Source organism: Sabethes cyaneus, chromosome 1 (genome assembly GCF_943734655.1).
Source record: "Sabethes cyaneus chromosome 1, idSabCyanKW18_F2, whole genome shotgun sequence".
Taxonomy (NCBI): domain Eukaryota; kingdom Metazoa; phylum Arthropoda; class Insecta; order Diptera; family Culicidae; genus Sabethes; species Sabethes cyaneus.
The window spans coordinates 58,914,043-58,933,164 of NC_071353.1; the positions used below are offsets into that span (position 1 = coordinate 58,914,043).

The window sequence follows — 19,122 nt, forward strand, 5'->3', positions numbered from 1 at the left end:
CCTTTTCTACAATCCAGATGTGTAGAATTCGCGCATATTCGAAATGATTTCGAAACGTTTGTTTTCGTCAAACCAAAACAACAAGTTCATAGGGTGCGCACCTTGTGCGTATGTGAAAATGAATAGAGTTAGCGAATATTCGGATTAAAAATGAATTCGCCTAATCTGAACGTGGTGTTTTTCATATTAGCGGGGGTTTAGTGTATTCATATAATACATATAAATTTACACAAAAACTAATTACCGTGGACCCCCGTTCGTTTGACCATGTTTAATCTGAACACTTTTTAATTTGAACCCCGTTGGTTTGCACGACGTGCAAATTAAAAATGGTTCAAATGTCATTCTCAACATGACATCATTTGTTTATGCAGACAATGCACATAAACACGATTTGTTTGTACTGACCTAACGTGTTTAATCGGTTTCACATTTCGTTTTCCCAACGATTAAGATAGAAATCAGACCGGAGAATGCAATATTCGCGCTTGCAACTGCCTTCTAAAACAAAGCACCAAAATAATAACAAAGAGCAGGGCTGCCAGTTCACACAGGTTTCAGCATATTTCGGGTTACCAGTTGTTCAAATTAAAAAGTAGCCCCGTTGGTTTGCATGAGGAATCGTTCAAACGAACGGGAGTCCACTGTACACACTTAATCGGTTCGGTAAAATTTTACCGAAATCTAAACAGCTGAACGTTCGGTAAAATTTTTTATTGCACCAAACATTATTAATGATCTGTAAACGTCGATTGGCACCATCGAAATTTTTACCGAACGTTCAACTGTTTAGATTTCCGTAAAATTTCACCGAATTCTGTGCTTTTTGTTACACGGAGAATAAAAATGTAGTTTCAACTATATTTATGGTTGTTTTACGCACAAACAAAAATTTCGTTTTGTTTCAAACTGAAATATATGATTGAAATGAAAATATTTATTGTTATATCAATCTTAACTTCAAATTTGAAAATTCTTTACTTTTAATTCAAAACTGCTATTTTATTGATTCAAACAGAATCTCGTTTTGAAACAACAATATTTTCAGGTTGTTATAAAAATATTTTATTGAGGCTTAAAGCAACAATCATTTTGTTTGAAACAAACTGTAGCTTTTTCGCTCCGTGTAAGTGTGTACCTGACATTTGTGAGTTAGATTTAAATAAGTTACTGTAACGTAATCATCGGCAAAGCGATCGGGTATGAATACAGCTGTATAAGTTACGCGTTACGGGTGTGGGTGGGGGTGTAAGAAACAATTGTTACAAATTGTTACGAGAGGGTGAGGGGTTCGCCAGAATGGTGTTTTCGGCGTTACGTAATATTTAAACGGCTCCTAAGTGGATGGCAAACCGCAAAGTAATGAATTTAATCTGTTTACCCCTCGTTCGCGTTGCTCTTGTCATTCGTTGTTTTGACTCTTGACTGACAGTTCTTATTCTTACAAAATTTCGTGTACCAGCGCAGAGTGTAGAGCGTGCAGAGTCTCGAAATCTCTCATCATTCCCATATCGTGAATAATTGAACACGCGTGTTACACAGTGAAGTAAAAAACGTGCGATGATAATATTGTAGCTCGATAGAATTGTAACTGTCGGTAATTACAAACAAGATGAAACGATTATCAGAAGAAAGAACAAAAGTTCTATTCGAAAAACTGGCAAAGTAGTAAGTACAGACTATCAGTAATATCCGTAATCTACTGTTTATTATCGTTTTACTTTTAGCATTGGCACTAATGTAAAATTGCTAATTGATCGTGCGGATGGAATCTATTGCTTCCGAGAGATGAACTCTCGGGTGTACTATATGTCTGAAAAAATTATGAAATTGGCCGAAAGCCTCAAACAGAACGAGCTTGTTTCCGTCGGTACATGCTTTGGAAAGTTTACCAAAGGCAACAAATTTATTTTACATATTACTGCACTCAGCTACCTGGCCCCATATGCACAGTACAAGATATGGGTAAAACCATCGGCCGAACAACAGTTCTTGTACGGAAACCATATAGCAAAGTCTGGTTTAGGCAGAATCACGGAAAATACACCCATGTACCAGGGTGTAGTAGTGATGTCCATGAACGACACGCCTCTGGGATTCGGAGTTGCGGCCAAATCGACTACGGATTGTAAACTTGCTGACCCATTAGTTACGGTTTGCTTTCACCAGGCCGACATAGGAGAGTACATTCGGTCAGAAGATACGTTAATTTGATTCATAAATATAGGCTCAAGACGATGCTACATGTTTTGCTTACTTACGTCCATTATTGTCCAGTTCGTATAAAATAGTGGAATAAGTATCATAATTATTTTAAAGATACCTTGAACTTTCAAAGTATTGAATTGTGATGGAACCTATCTCAGACTGTTGGCGTTAAAGGATTACTCCCAACAAATACCGAAGCTGAATTAAAATGCTTCTGATTTGGTTACAGCTGATTTAACTCTGAATACAGGTGGTAGACGCTCAATAAATTTAATTAATGTTCTCTGGGTGTTTACTCCGTATTGTATATATTTTATTGATTGCATATTTTATCGATTGACATTCAAAAGGGATAAATATCTTTCAGATTTTAGAACAGCAATCTCACTTTGATTGATAGCGTTCCTTTCCCAACACTATTTTTAGAGGCAAACCTCAAAATCAAAGGCTTTCAACAAAACTGTGTTTTTCAGATTCAAGCAGGTGATTTATACGTTATGCAGTCTTTTAAATATTTTTTTAAAGTTTTTCAGTACGTTAAAATACACATTTTCTCTAAAGACTGTTTGTCGCTGGAACGCATACAGTCAACCAAAAAAGTATTCGGACAGCAGCGCATAAAATTTTCTTTTAGTAATTTTGCACACTATTTTTGCAAAGAATGGTAACACATATTTTTTTTTGTTGGGGTACATGGAAAGCTCCAAGGCAGCAAAGATATATATTTTTGGATAGAACTAAATGTAAACTCAACTGTCTGAACAATTTTAGGTGAAATGGAAGCAAAATTGTAATTGTGTGGTACATATATATTGTACCGGAATGTTGAATCTAAATATACTGTCGATAATTGTAAGCGGTAGGCACCATACAATTGTCCTAGAGCTATCGAAACATCAGTATTCAGTCTAGATTTGAACCCTTTTGAACACCTTTTTAGATAATTTCATTTCTAAATGAGAAATCATTCGATTTCTTATCACAATGACTTAAACCGAGCTCATGTAAAAAAATGGTCAGCAATTCGCAGAGGGATATTTGAAAAATTATTAATTTCATCCCAAACAGATTAAAACAGGTCATCAAGAATGTAAATGGTCCTACAAGGTAGTAGTTGAGCGAGAAAGGACATTTGTTTCAACTAATAGTTAACTGTCCGAATACTTTTTTGGCTGCGTTTTTGAGCAATTCAAACTATATGTACCCTATCTTCAAAACGGAAAGCTTTTCCCCGAATTTTTGTTGTGCATCTAAATATGCTTTAGTTAAACATTGTTTTAAAAAATATGTGTTACCATTCTTTGCAAAAATAGTGTGCAAAATTACTAAAAGAAAATTTTATGCGCTGCTGTCCGAATACTTTTTTGGTTGACTGTATTTAATGAGTTATTAATTTCGTAGCGATTATTGCAAATTCGAAATATTAGTATAATAGCACTTTTATGAGCAGTATCGCACTTTGTATGGTACAATTTTCCTTGCACAATAATAAACTGTAAAGCATTTTATCCATTATAATAGGTTTTGATCTTAGTTTTATTAAGAAAAGCCGTGTAATAATTATAAATTAGTAATAATTTGTAGTGATAGATTACAATGTAAGTTGTCGCGATATGTTTAAAAAATACAGTGACTGTTAATTTGCAGTTTGCAATTAGTGATTAGCGAAATTTCCACGATTATCGAGCAAATTATATCTGTTAGTGAATTAGCGGTGCCCAACGCTGTTAAATACACATTGATCCCAATCACAAATATCTAACACAACGTTAACAAGAGTTGAATTACCTTCCGAATACTTGTCGATTTCTAACTCAAATGACAAATAAGATATATAATAAAGGTTCCTTTCAACAATAGGTGGATTTAATCGTTTTTTTTTTTTAATAATTACTGAATAAATCAAGTTGAAAACAAGTTCAAGTTCAAGTTGAATTTAGCACCATACATTTATGCTTATTGAATCTTAAATCTGAAAAAAATTTGGGTCAATGTCCACTGTTGTCACGGAGGGTGATGGGGAGTTACAATTGATATTTTCTGCCCACGTGGTATCTGGATGGCTCCTAACACCTAATTGGTAATCGCTGATGGGAGTCTGGCAATATGTGATATGTTCAGTAAAATATTTTTTTATTACAATTTATTTATTGATGATTTCCAAGCTTATCACAGAATAATGCGATCATCAATAATTTTTGGATTTATAATTAATAGATTATAAGATAAATGTAACGTACAAAAGCTTAATGACACTATTTTGTTGTAATAGAATATGTTTTTATAAGATTCACACATATTCTAAAACAAAATCAAATATCCTACATATACAATATGGCATGAAAATTTTTAAATTCTCAACTATGGAACAATGCAATTTTGAGGATACCGGAAACTAGCAGTGTTAGTTAATATAGTTAAGTATATATAATACTCAGATATTCTAATAAAACATCTGTATGCTGGTCATACGAAATCGAATACGTTTCGCACAATTCATCAAACGCATTACTCCTACTACTTTAACAATTATTAAAATATTTTAAATATTTTTAGCGTATTCTCTCGTTTCACAATGTGCTTTGGTGCTTATAAATAAAAAGTATTTCAGTAACTATTCTCACATATCTACGCAATTAGTGCTGCCTCCGTAAAAATAGAGCGCATATTCCACTCTTTGATGAAGTACTATTTCGGTAATGTTACGCGCTGATTAAACTGCATTTCACATTTCAAACAATATTATTCATTCATATTTTTGATTCTTAGCATGTTCGCCAGTGAAAACGATTTTCTCTTATTTCAAAGTTGGTAAGACGCTTTTTAGTAATAAAAGTGTAGCTCATTGTCACATCTAGGCGGTCAATCAAAGGTAAACCAATACTGGCGTAATAATGATAATCCTCATTTTTCGAAACTGTTCTGATATTACTAAAAGAAGATACCACACCGAAGATAAAACCTTTCTTAAATAAAAATTAAACTTTTAGTATGTTCGTGCTTTTGTGGTATAAATATGTTTAAATATTAGTTAGGAATGATGGGCCCTACGACTTGCTATTAGTGCTTGCGCTTTTAACAACGGTTCTCACTATTAACCATACTTCTACAAAAATGGATTTACCAATTCGAAGAAGCTTCTGAAGGATTCACTTTTTAATACTGCCGGTAGTACCCGAATTAAGATGACCAAAAAGCCTACATCTATGCACTAAGCACTTGCTTCGGTTTATAGGCACGCTCCTTCATCAACAGATCCAGATCTTCCTCTCGGTAATAAACAATGAAATCCACCGGTGACAGACCCTCGAATATTGCACAAACACTCGGTTTCAGATTGTAAAAGAACAGCGGTTGGTCACGTTTAGCAAAATCTTGGGTAATGCTGTCAATAACCGTCGCCGCCGTGTAGTCAGCACCATACACATGGGAACAATCAATCACCACCGGAAGTGATTGTCGGATCGAATGTTTCGTCACCAAATTACGAACGTAATCGACGGATGGAAAGATTAAGCAACGATCCGGAGTGATGATCAGGTACTCGGTTCCAGCCGGGCTCTGCAAAAAATTAGTCATGTTTAAAACTATATTAAAACTATTTGTTGTCTCGTCGGATTTACCGTAAGCCGTTCAACGGATATCTTTGGTCTTGCTGCATGATACAGAATGAAAACGACATTCAGTCCTACTCCAAGAAGAATTCCAATCTCCAACGGTAGTGCCAGACATGCAATGAATGTGCCCAAACCAGGAATTAAGTCACTCTCTGGAAATAAAAGGAAAGGGTTGAAAAGGTCCTTTAATCTAAAACGAGGAAGGTATAGTTACTTTTAGTTCGCCACATAGGTTTAACAACCTTAACTTCAACCATGAATACGACGGCTGCAATAATGATAGCAGCAAGGGTGGCCTTTGGAATGTAGGAAAAATACGGCGTAAAAAACAGCAGCGAAAGCACTACTAGAGCACCAGTGTAAATGTTGCCAAGAGGCGTCCGAACACCAGACGCATTGTTAACGGCACTTCGGCTTAGCGATCCTGTTCCTGGAAATCCTTGTACGAACGAGTTGGCGATATTTGCGACTCCAATCGCAATCAATTCTTGGGTAGCATCTACCGGTTTACCATTTGCTGTATAATTGAAAAATATTGAAGTCCATTTCTCATGACAACGATGAACATTAATACTTACAGAATGCTTTACAAATAGCAATATTTTCCATGAGTGCGATCAGGGGAACCACGATAAGCCCAGATCCCAGACTTGAGACTACTTCTGAAAAGGTTTCCTCTCTACCACTGGACGTTTGATTACCATTCAGTGAGAATGGGGGTACTTCAAAAGACGGCATGCCCGGTGGTATATCTCCGATCAGTTTGAACGGAGTCGCAGCCGATGACTGGAAGACATAACCGATGGCGCCGCAAACTATTACCAGGATCGCGTTGCGAGAGGTTCCAATCAACCACATAAACTTGTTGATGATCTTATGCTTCTTCGATTTCATCTCATCAGCTTCAGGACCCACCTTAAGGCCAGCAACAATCTAGAATATCGAACACGACAATTATTGGCGCGTCTAGCAGAACAATTCGAAAGAAGGGCTTACCCTCATAATTAACAACACGGCGATGCAAGTTATACCCAGCACTGTGTCCCAAGCTTTAATGTTGTGAATATCACTAAAAATTGACTGCCATATTTCTAGGAAAGTGCTGCCCTTCGCAGTAATTCCGAGCACGTCTTTGATCTGTGACGTAACAATAATCAGCGCTACCGCCGAAGTGAAACCGGAAGAGACTGGTCCCGAAACGAAATCTACCAGGAACCCTAGTCCGAACAATCCCATGACTAGCTCAATGATACCAGTTAAGAAGCATAAGACAATCGACTTAGCGATGTTGCCTCGTGCCGTTTGATATGTAAGCAATGCCGATATGGCTGTTGGCCCCATCGGTACATCCTTGCAACTGCCAAGAAGGATATAAACGATGCAGCCTAAAAAGGAACCATACAAACCATACTGCAAGAAGAGAAAACAAACATATGATTAAAAAATAACAATTTAAAAAGAAACAAACGCTGATTTGATTTTAAGTTATATAAACATGCTATTATACTTACTGCTGCTGGAAGCCCGGCAATACCGGAATAGGCGAGAGCTTGAGGAATTACGGTTAGACCAACGGTAATTCCCGCAACTAAATCCCCAACCGCGTCTGTCGAATTGTAGCTATTTCGAAATAGACAAGCAAGAAAACGTATATCGCATTTAATAGATAGGTTGAAAACCGCAATACGTTGAGCGATTGCATGCGAAATATGCATTTAATTAGCCAAAAGCAAGGCACTTACTTGGGGAGCCACCGCAATATGGGAAGTCGTTTATACAGCATCTTCCTAGAACACGCGCTTTTGGCCTTGCGTTGACACCACCGGTTTACCAGCTCCATGCGACTTTCCGGGGAGATTTTCTTCCCGCTCGGTGACACTACGTAGGAGATGAAAGTGAAAATGTTATCTGTTCAGGAGCTTCAGTACAAATGATAGTAAATACGAACGATGCTGCTGAATGTAACTTCCGCAGTGCGAATTGCAAATTGATCATGTATAAAGATTTAAAGAATAATCGGAAAAGTTTGGAACCTGTTCGTACAAGGAAACCTGTCGGAATAGGTGATGAAACCATAAAATAAAAGGCAAACTTAGTGCGCGCCATTCGGAAGATAGATAACATGATATGACATACATTGTGTTGTTTTTAGATTCATTGGTCTGCCTAGTTGGCCTAGTTCTCATTGATGGAATTGAGTAGAGGAATCAAAAATATCTATTTCCTTACCAGCAATGTCTATTTTCCTGCCGATAAAACTAAACACTATACGTCTCCATTGCATTATCGCAACTTTATTTTTTAGTGATACACAGAATTTAAAAAAAATTTAATTTTTTTCTCAAAATCAAAAGTCGTAAAACAATCTATCTGTTAAATCATTACACTATTAGTACTTCAGAAAATAATAAACAAATTAACAAAAAATCATTTTGAACCCACTACATCTACCAGATGTAGACATAGGGTTATTCTTACTTACTAGTATTTCCCAAATCCCGCCACATTTGTAAGGGTACCTAGAGTTCCCTGCGGTTCCCTACCTAAAGTACCTAAATGTTGAACTAATATTCCTATCCTATCTCCAACAGCTGCCAGGACGTGGCCAGGATGGTAACAATTCTTTGGAAGCATTTCACTTTTGTTTAAGAGCATGAAAGTAAACCTCGAATCTTATTTTGCTGGTAACAGACACAAGTTAGGTACTTGTAATTCTAAATAAAACATTGTTGCTGGCACCAACTACGGCATCGGTTTATGCTATGCTTACATGATTTTAATTCCGTTACAAAGCTATAATCAAAATAAGGAGAATAGTCTTCAAAATCGAAAGCGATATTCTGCACGATATTATGCTGATATTATGCAAGCTCTTAAAGTGAAACGTATTGTGGTAGAAGAAAAATTCCTTTCACTATCAAGTAGTTTTTCTGTCTTCGCCAAAAGAAAAGTGATTAATGCAATCTATTTGAAGGTAACTAAACGATAGACGAAAAAGTTTGAGTAAGAGAACGATAACAATTTGTGTAGCAAAATTCAATAGTGTTCTGAAGGAAATGAAAAGTTAGGTTAAGCTGCAAGATACAGTGAATGAAAGTTCCGTAGCGGGATTTGAAACCCTATGCCCTATCAGCTCAAAGACGGTGGTTTTCTGGTATTGTGTAACCCGAACCAACCGGATAGGTTTAATGGTTACGAAAATCACCGCTTTTGGATCCGGTTTCGATATTCTTGTTTACATATTTTACAGCTTAATTCAATGTAACTCCCCGCACAGTAAGTGCTATATTGGACCCTTTGCTGTTTATAATTTCCCGTTTGTTGATTTTGCAACCTTTTTCCATCTTTATTTTTATCCCTCAAACCAAACTCTTCGGTCTGCCAAATAGTTTTCGATAATATTTTGCTCATTTAGAGTTTATTACTGGGTAACCCAAAAGCAGAGATTTCGGTAATTACTCATTTTCCTAACTGGCGCTAATATCTAGGGACGAAAGATTTCATATAATTTTATTACGATTTAATGCATACTAATGGAGTCTTAAGCTTCAAATGATAGCAGCTCGAATAATTTCATGTTATAAGACCAGTATAATTGCTAAGATCTTTTCTAGAAAGCACCAGAATTTTGTGGGTCGCTTGGAGAGATAAACCGTTTTGACTGCCTAGTAATGAAAGTATTAGTACAATTCGATTCCGTACATCCCCAAGGTTTCAGCTCCGATTTTAAGGCAGAGAAGCAGTTAAACCACAGAAGTGAGCCCTGAGCCGGTCCGAGTTTTGCCAGCGGATCAGTCCTTCAATTTCCATCAATTTCGTATTGACCGTTAACCGTTAACACAAGAAAATTTTTGGAGTGATTGAATACATTCCCAGATAAGTTTTGATGCGCAAGTAACTGACTTTAATGCATTTAGAGATGCTGGAGTGTCGGACATGATGCATATATATGAATGTCGCGGAATGCTTCCGCGCACGCATACCTTATAGAACATTTTAAAATGGTTTAAATTTCAGCTTGGAATTCAGTAGGTCATCTACCCTTAGCCATAGGAAATGACATCTCTATTCCTGGACCAGTTACTGCTGCTCCCTCTTGATTGCTCATTCTTGAACCATCTGTGTAAAAAATAATTGGGCTTGGGCGAAGATCTGAACCACCGACTTCTCAAGAATCACGCCTAGGCTCAAATACTAAAAATATTCGATTAAACTTCAATTAAGATTTGGAAAACTTGCAAAAATCTTTTGGAAGTTTGTAAACTCAAAGCGCAAAGAGGACGGACTTCCATCTAGCTTCCACCGATAGCAGCAAATGGGAGTTATTTGCTGAGCACCTAGCAAGCGTTTTCAATTCTGTATGTGCTTCGACAGATGAGAGCGCTACAGCCCTCGTACAATATGTTCACTGCAGGCATCTTCACAATTTTGGACGAGGAAGTTGCCAAGGCTATTGTCAATTTAAAATAGTCCTATCGGCTCGGACCCGATGGCATTCCCGTTCCTCTTCTGCAAAAATGTTATGAGACTCTAAAATGACCGCTTGCCTCCATTGTAAACCTTTCTTTGCGATGCCAACGGTTCTCTTGCAGCTGGAAAGATTTTTTTGTGTTTCCGGTGTTCAAAAAGGACGACAAACGTAATGTTGAACAATACCGTGGGATTTCCTGTTTGTGCGTTTGCTCGATAGTCTTCGAACCTATTATTTACAATCATTTGATGTTCACCGTAAACAACTATATCTCTACTGCACAACACGGTTTCTTCCCTAGCAGGTCTGTAACTACAAATTTAATGAAATTTACCCCATTTGCCTGCGTGGTATGGAACGGAGTATCCAAATAGATGCTATCTATACTGACCTAAAAGCTGCATTTGATCGTGTCGATCATGAGTTTTTTGTGCAAAATGTGGCAAACTCGAAGCTTCTGCTGCAATGGTAGCATGGTTTGAATCCTGCTTACGCAATCCAAAAATTGCTGTAAAGTTGGGTGCATCTCAACTCAATCTGGCTGGTTCAAAAACAATTCTGGGATTTCTCAAGGCAGCAAACTGGGACCCTTACTGTTTTCATTGTTCATTAACGATGTTACCAGACTACCACGTGGCACACAATTGTTGTACGCAGATGATACTAAGATCTGTCAACGTATCGAAACTCGTAATGACTGCAATAATCTTCAAGCGTTGATTGATTTATTCGCAGACTGGTGCTACAGAAATTACATGTCGCTAAGCATTTCTAAATGCACTTTAATCAGTATTCATCGTAAAAATCAGCCTATGGGGCATGACTATCGCATTGCCGGGTCACGTCTGCAACGCTGCGAAGTAGTCACCTACATATCTCGGTGTAGTCTTGGATACTCAACTGACGTTCAAGCAACATTATTCCATGGTTCGACAACTCGGACTGATCATGAGAATTGGCAAGAAGTTTGAGAATCCTGGTACCTTGCGGACCTTGCATTGCTCGCTGGTGCGGTGAATTTTGAAGTCAGTCTGCGGTGTTTGGAATCCATTTTACGATAATTGGATAAAATAAATCGAACGCATACGGAAGCACTCCGTTCCAAGGGTTTGCCGTACGATACCATGGAGAAATTATGACAACCTACCGCCCTATACTGACCTGTGCCTCCTATCAGGAATTACACCCCTCGAAAAGCGACGTAAAAATATCATGGCTCGAACTGCTATGATTGCCCAACCATCCTGTCGATGCTTCAACTACATTGCCCTCGACGCCCACAACGCCATCAACAGCTTCTTCTGTTGAACGCGCATCGCACAAATTACGGCCAGCATTAATCAATTCGTCGATTGGCTCTAGCGTATAATCAGGCTGATTTTGACTTTTAATTGTCTGATTTTCGGTAGTTTTTGCTAATGTTCGATAATTCTGACTTTGTGTTTAGCGCTTTGTATTGATAAACATATCTTTGTTTCTCCAGACGAAAAGATATTGGGTTTTTATGCCGGCTTGAAAACTGCTATGTCCAGAACTATGTTAGACTGCGAGAACTATCGAGCAATCACCGTTCTTAATGCCGCTGTCCCAAACCATTTTCCGCCGACTATCACCAATTGCGAGCAGATTTGTGAGAACTTATCGAGCAGGCTTCGTCGAAGGTGGGTCTACACCGGATCAAATATTTACACTGCGGCAGATCCTCCAAAAGAGCCGTGAATACAGGGTTCCCACGCAACATTTGTTTATTGACGTCAAAGCCGCATATGATACCACCGACCGAAAAGAGCTATGGAAAATTATGGACGAGAACAGCTCTCCCAGAAAGCTCATCAAACTGATTCAATCTACGATGGTCTCTCATGCTTGCTGATCAAAAAAGCACTACAAGGTGTTATAAACCGATGCGGATATCAACACGCGGGACATGATCTTCAACAAATCTAGTCAATTGGTCTCCTTTGCCGATGACATGAATATTAACTTTAGAACATCTGTTGCGGTGGCTGAGCAGTACACCAGACTAAAGCGCGAAGCAGAAAAAAAACAACTAAAACAAAGTACATGTTGGCCAGAGGAACCGAGGTGAACCGACGTTGCTTGGACAGTAGTATAATGATCTACGGCAATGAGTTTGAGGTAGACGACGAATTTGTCTACCTTGGTTGACTAGTAACGGCGCCCAATGATACCAGCCGTGAGATTCAGAGGCATATTATCAGCGGAAGTCGTGCTTACTATGGCTTCACAAGCAACTACGGTCGAGCAGACTAAGCCCTCGTACAAGCCCTTGTATCATGTACCAAACGCTTATTGGGCCGGTTGTTCTCTACGGGCATGAAACATGCCCAATGCTCGAGGAGGACCTGCGAGTGCTCGGAGTTTTCGAAAGACGAGTGCTAAGAACGATCTTCGGTGACATACAGGAAAACGGACTCTAGGCGGAGAATGTCCGACAACTACCCTGCAAAGATGGTGTTTGCCTCAAATCCAGTAGGAACAAGACGACTAGGAGCGCAGCGAGCATGATGGTTAGACCATGTGCAACGAGATCTGGCGAAGAGTACTTTCTGTCCGACGAACTGGAGACCGGCAACCTACAACCGAGTTAACTGGAGAAACCTTGTTCAACAGGCTTTGTCTTAGGACGGCAAGGCACTTAAGCAAGAAAAGTTTACTGAGGAACTAACAAATTATGGTGGGCGCACACGTAATATCAACTAATGCGTTATTTGGGGGATTGTTGAGTACGAATTATGGTATGTATCAGATAGACGCATCCCAGTAAAAAATTTGGTTTGTATATCTCCACTGCAACTGAGAAATACGAAATCAAATCTTAAACGAAAAAGTTATATTTTACACCACATAAGAACATATAAGTACCAAAGTGGAGGCAATATATGTGCGAAAATTGTAATTTTGCGTGGTTTTTAGAACACTTAATACTCCTGATTATATGATTAAGATATAACTTAATATTGCAACCATCTATACTGCTTTATAATTCACAGTCATGAGTTATATATGACATGCGCGACTGCCACTTATTGTTCACTTTGTTTTGACAAACTCTAATCATTATATAATTCCAATGTAAAATGCACATGCATACGATTTATCGATTCTTATACCAACGAATTGGTATAAAAAACTGGTATCGAATAAATACAGTTTCAACATAATTCATGAATATTGTTCAGGGTGCCACTTAACAGGCTAAAAATAGGTCTTCTGGCCCCCGAAAATAGCAAATTCGAGCATGGAAAAGAGCAGTTAGGAAAATTACAACGGCAAAATGTCTTGAAGTGAAATCCAAAGCTGTTCCAAATACGGTAAAATAAATTATTTGACTGCTTGTGATGTGTAATTACTCAACCTATGTAATGTAATTCATTAACCACAAGCGTCTCACGAAAAATTAATATAATATAAAGATTTTTTGAAATGGTGGTTCTACAATTGATGAAGGGACGGTAGGGGAAAGTAATGAAGAAGTTTTGAATAGAGAGGAAAGAGTGAAAAGGTGAGGGGAGGGGGCATTGGGCAAAAAGTAGGAGTCACAACGACAACTTGTTAAGCGTAGCTACCAATAACCCCCCCCCCCTCACCTTTTCACAATTCCCCCCCCCCCCCCCTACAAAAATTCTTCATTACTTTTCCCTACCGTCCCTTCATCGATTGTAGAACCACCGTTTCAAAAAATGTCAATATAGGAACGAGGAACAAGTTAAGCAGTGTCACCTATTTTAATCAGTTTAAAATAAATGAGCCGAAAATGCACTTTTTTATTCATATTTCTAAAATGTTTTGATAGGAACATCTTTACAAATCACTTAACCATAGATTTAATTCACACAAACACAATTTACTGGGATTCTGACAAGAAATATGATGAATTAAATTTTGTTGTCCAAAAACGTACACTTTTCAGCTGCTGAAGGCAATCGCCACCTCGCTACTAACCAATCCATTACATTTTTACTGATTACAACCACTCTAAAAGTCAAGCACTCAATTGTCACATACTATATTATTCACAACCTTTTTTACTATTATCTAAAGCTTTGTTACTAGCCGAAAGTTTTATTATTTTATAACAAAACTGAAAATAAATTCTAATTTGACGGAACCTGTTCAGCAGTAGCAACAGCTGCAGCGTAACTCATGAACTATCGTGTTGCCAAGACACTGTTTCGGTTCTGGAAATAAGAATTATAGGTTTGAAATTAACTGAAACCTCCAATGGTGAAAACGTGATTCAATACTTTCAAGAGAAATGTATGTTCATAATTAATTTTTCTTTATTAAAAACAACAGAAAAGACCGCTTTACCAATAATTTTCGAAGATTGTTTCAGTGATTTAATGAAGCAACGATGTGTTTCAATGTCATTTGCTTTGACAACACTGTTCTGTAGTCGTACCGTGTGCACTGCTATGTTTGTCTCTTTTGTTCTCCCACCATCCTTATGAACAGCGAGTGAGACGTCAAACTCGCAGTTTCCCATAAGAACACTAGAGAACAGTGTTAGACATCGGAACGAAAAATGAACTCCGGGTTCCAGTCCGGTCCGGAAAATTTTTTTTTAATCCGATCTCATTCCAGCACGATTTGGCTCTGTTCAGGTTCCGGAACCGTACAGAAAGGGAACAGAGCTAAATCGGACCGGAATGAGATCGGACTAAAAAAGTTAGTGCCGATTTTTAACCGGACAGGACCGGAACCGGGACTTCAATTTTCGTTCCGATGTCGAACACTACTAGAGAATAAAAGAGACGACGAATATCGTTTGCCGAACGGTGTGAGTGTATGCCCCGATAAACAATTTAGACAGATGGCATTTTACGCATCTTCCGACCAAAAATATCCAATCTGTTAAGGCAGGTGCCGATTAGTAGGTCGCGGATAGGAACGCGAACTTACAGGAACAGTTCTAAGGATTTTTTATGGGGGCGTATAAAAATTCAGATTTTAGGACTGCTTAAAAAAGCAACTTGAAAGTGAAAATATGTTCGGTCTGATCAAAATTAATTCAATCGCTCCAACTTTTAAAGCGAAAAATCAAAAGTTTAGCTCAACAATAGTGTCTTCCAATGGTAACAGCTTGAAGAACTAAAGGTAGCAAGAAGATTGGTATGCTGATATCCCCCACTTAGTCAACCCATCGCTTGAAATAAGGTAAAACAATCAGTGACCCCCTTAGACTGCTTAAAACCGGTTCTTTACCCTATGCTTGACCGCATTTCAAGGTCAAGACAAAAAACACGAGGTTTGGCCTATAATATGAAGAGTTAAACTATTTACTTTTCATTTATTTGTACAACCAGGTTGGGTTCTTTTGTTGTCCCACTTTCGAAAAGTGCCGAATTTTCCAGATTCTTTTAGTCAATCTCTATTTGTTAAAACTGTAAACATAACTGAACCGACATATCAGGTCGGGGTGGTCTTTGTACCGCAAGAAATACGTATTATCATAGAAGATATACTAAAATCCTGAAATCTTGAGTCATTTTGCTCATTACAGAGATTGAATTTCGTCGATAAAACAGCTATGAATGGGATGAAATACCCAAGAAACATTTTTGTTGAATAACAGCTTGTCAAACGCTTGTTACTCAGTAATTAGCTGTACAATGGTTGAACAAGCTACTATTCAAAAAAATTGTTTGTTGGGTAGTTTTAATTGATCTAGGGGAATGTCGAATAATGTGAGTGAATAAATGACTTTTGGTACAAAACTTACATATAAATTCATTGGATCCTGTCAAACCACCATGCGGCTCCCCATTGGGGACCGTTATATCCACTGACGAACAGTTCATCGCCTCATTGACGTATGATCCGTCCGGACTAATTTGTGTTCTCATTATGTCGCCGTAGCTGTCCGCTGCTCTCCACGATGCGAACTAGGAATGTGTATTCTGAAAATCCAATAGAGAAAAATAGAAAATTTGTCGATTATATTTAAGATAATCATATTCAATATGGGCAATGTACAGCTTAAATTAAATGAAATCAAAAGCTATATACAGTTCACTAAAGACATCATACCAATTTTATAGTCATGCCCAGTTTGAACTTATTAACAAGTTATAGATAGATGCCTACCACCCAAGATATAAAAAAGAAGTGAGATAGCAGCGTAAACAATTGCCATTTTAAACTAAAAAGAGACATCGTTATCGAAACGATGGTAATTGCTGCCATAGTCAGATATGTTTGTCCATCATTTAGCACTTCTGCGATAACTTTAGCTACTACGATAGCTACTTAGTCATTCTGATCGTTAAATTTTTTGTTGATTTTTCAACAATATAGACAAATTGTGACATGTCATGTTTGAAATTGAGCGTAAAATCACACATAATACCTGTGATGTAAGCGATATTTTCACGTCCAAATATTGCCCTAAAATAATCCATTCTAAAAATAGTACGTTTGCAGATGACTGCATCGCATGCGATACAATCGGTACTAAATATTCATTAAAAAGCTTTAGTTTTTGTGAAATTGCTTTTGATTAATATCTTTATAAACTGAAAAATAACAATCTCAAAAATTATGACTGAAGTTTTTGGAGCATCTTAGTAGAATACGAAACCTGGAAATTAAATGAAAAGAAAACTTATCCAATTTAATTCTACTATGTATATTTTATTCTTGACAGATACGGATTTCGCCTACGACTTGCAGGCTTCCTCAGTGTCTGTTTTCGAACACGTTTTTTTTAATTTCCAGGATAAAAATTATTACCATAGCGATGTCAACAATTGACCAAAATGATAGCACCAACATCAAGGTGTATACAAACTGCACACGAAAATGCGTTTCTATCTTTTGTTTGACATAAAAAGACTGTAACTATTATAAAAAAATTAAATGGATCAACCAAACACGTTTTGCCCAAGTTTCACTGACACTAAACTCGTTGAAACTGATTCACTTAAAGTACAGTCATTTTCACATATTTTCAAAATAAACACTAATTTTGGGTGATGCACCTGAAACAAATCCGTTGAATTCTAGAAATGATTGTTTTTTAAGTTTATAAAACTTAACCGTACAACTCGCTGGATATGTTGGGTGTAAGCGCTACTTAATTCAATAGTTATTGAACCTAGGACAATTAACTTCGATTATCTCGTAATAAATAAAAAACTTGATTCACATTTGCGGATGGCAAGATAGGCAGGATGGCTACGGCACGTGTCGCCGTTTCTTCTCAGATTGTTAAAAATGAGATCTAAATTATCACTCTAATCAAAAACATATTCGCTTAAAAAAAGTATTATTTAGAATTTTCCCATACATAAAATCTAATCACCTTTTCGATCGGTTTATTTACTAATAATACACTGTCAACACTGTACACATTCACTCGCAGTTCAACAGTTCTAAATAACACTTTTCGTACGATTCGTCAAAGAACTGATCACAACTTGCCCGGATGCTAGTCGAGCTATAACTGATCCGAATCAGCCATTTTCCTCGGCTGAAATCGCCCAGTGCCGCGACAAGCCGACACCGTTAATGATTGTATCATTATTATCATCGTCATCATCACCATCATCAAACAGTGAATCAATCCAGCCCCCTACTTCTAGTTATTTCCCGGGGAGAGATGGCTGGAAGTATGCGTTGAGCTAAACAGCGCCAAGCGTGAAAGGGGAATTCCATCTTCCCCTTCACACGCTCGATTGCAATCGAGACGCGATCAATTTTGCCGGTTGAGTAGAGGCAACAGTTGCCTCCAGGGACCGATTCTGCAACACCTCTCGGTGACGCCCCACGATTTACGAAGGGGATTCCTTTAAGACGCATGCCCAGAGCTGCCTCCTACCTTGTGGTATAGCACGTGAAACCCCTGAAGATCACGTTCCTGTCAGGTGCTAGGTAATTTTTTACTTACCAATGCAAACAGGTTTTATTTTATCACTGTAGTGAAATTATATAGATGGCATGATTAGAGAATATTGTAATTTTTATTTCATCTCTCATAGCGAAAAGTTATACAATCATTCCGGTATTTACTTGCTACCACGTATAAACACGAAATCACAATATTTCCATCGTTTGTTGATGACAGAAAGGGGTTTGTATTTGATCTTCAATGTTTCAATGGATTTAGAATGTAAGACTGAACTGTCCTGAGATATTGCACGTAAACAATATTAGACGTATAAGGCTGGTACACTTAAAATAATAAAAGTAATGTATCGAATGATCGAATCATAACAAATCGCGAGCATGAAAAATATACAATTACTAATAACCCCAAATCAAGATGAATTAGTGATTGATTACATCAAAACGATACTAATACCATTAACAACAATAGATCAAGATACAAATGATAAATATTTTGATAGCCAACATACCAAAAATATGTTGCTATTGAATCTATAAATTTTTGTGTAGTAAGCCTACAAATCTCAAAAATTAGAGTCGAATATTCCACCTCATACATATTCTGCTTTGCATACGTTTGTATGGAAGTGTCCAAATTATGTACAGCTGCTGATGGGGTCCAAAATAGGTTGGTTACCCTATCTAGCGTTTATTTATGAGTAGACACTCAAATAGGGTGACGAGCCCCTTTGTCATACGCAATTTAATACTTTATTTCGTAATACTTTATTTCGAGTTTTTAAAAGAATTACATACGTAAGTACTAAAGTTTTAGTCACGAGATCCCTTCCCATTTAGACAGATAAAATATTTCTGATCTTCCATTTCCCAGTGAAACAATTTTTACGCTCCATCGGAAGTACGACATACGGAAACTTCGCAAGATTTTCTCTCAACTATCGTGGATAGACAGCT

General features: G+C 37.6%; 2 protein-coding genes across 2 annotated transcripts in view; one reads left to right on the forward strand and one right to left on the reverse strand.

Moving 5' to 3' along the window:
• Window positions 1–1,458: 1,458 nt before the first annotated feature.
• On the forward strand, window positions 1,459–2,231 carry LOC128745376 (60S ribosome subunit biogenesis protein NIP7 homolog). Its single transcript, XM_053842436.1, has 2 exons — window positions 1,459–1,668; window positions 1,728–2,231. The coding sequence occupies exons 1-2, from the start codon at window positions 1,613–1,615 to the stop codon at window positions 2,212–2,214; spliced, it is 543 nt and encodes a 180-aa protein (XP_053698411.1). The 5' UTR covers window positions 1,459–1,612; the 3' UTR covers window positions 2,215–2,231.
• Window positions 2,232–4,702: 2,471 nt separating this feature from the next.
• LOC128737859 (sodium-independent sulfate anion transporter) overlaps window positions 4,703–19,122 on the reverse strand; it is a 98,932-nt gene continuing 84,512 nt past the window's right edge. Inside the window, exons 2-9 of the mRNA XM_053832596.1 lie at window positions 16,043–16,220; window positions 7,568–7,703; window positions 7,337–7,445; window positions 6,822–7,235; window positions 6,404–6,758; window positions 6,040–6,342; window positions 5,832–5,977; window positions 4,703–5,769 (exon numbers count right to left, since the gene is read on the reverse strand). Of these exons, the coding sequence (XP_053688571.1) occupies window positions 5,413–5,769; window positions 5,832–5,977; window positions 6,040–6,342; window positions 6,404–6,758; window positions 6,822–7,235; window positions 7,337–7,445; window positions 7,568–7,703; window positions 16,043–16,166 (1,944 nt within the window). The 5' untranslated portion in view covers window positions 16,167–16,220 and the 3' untranslated portion in view covers window positions 4,703–5,412. The remainder of the gene's footprint in view (window positions 5,770–5,831; window positions 5,978–6,039; window positions 6,343–6,403; window positions 6,759–6,821; window positions 7,236–7,336; window positions 7,446–7,567; window positions 7,704–16,042; window positions 16,221–19,122) is intronic.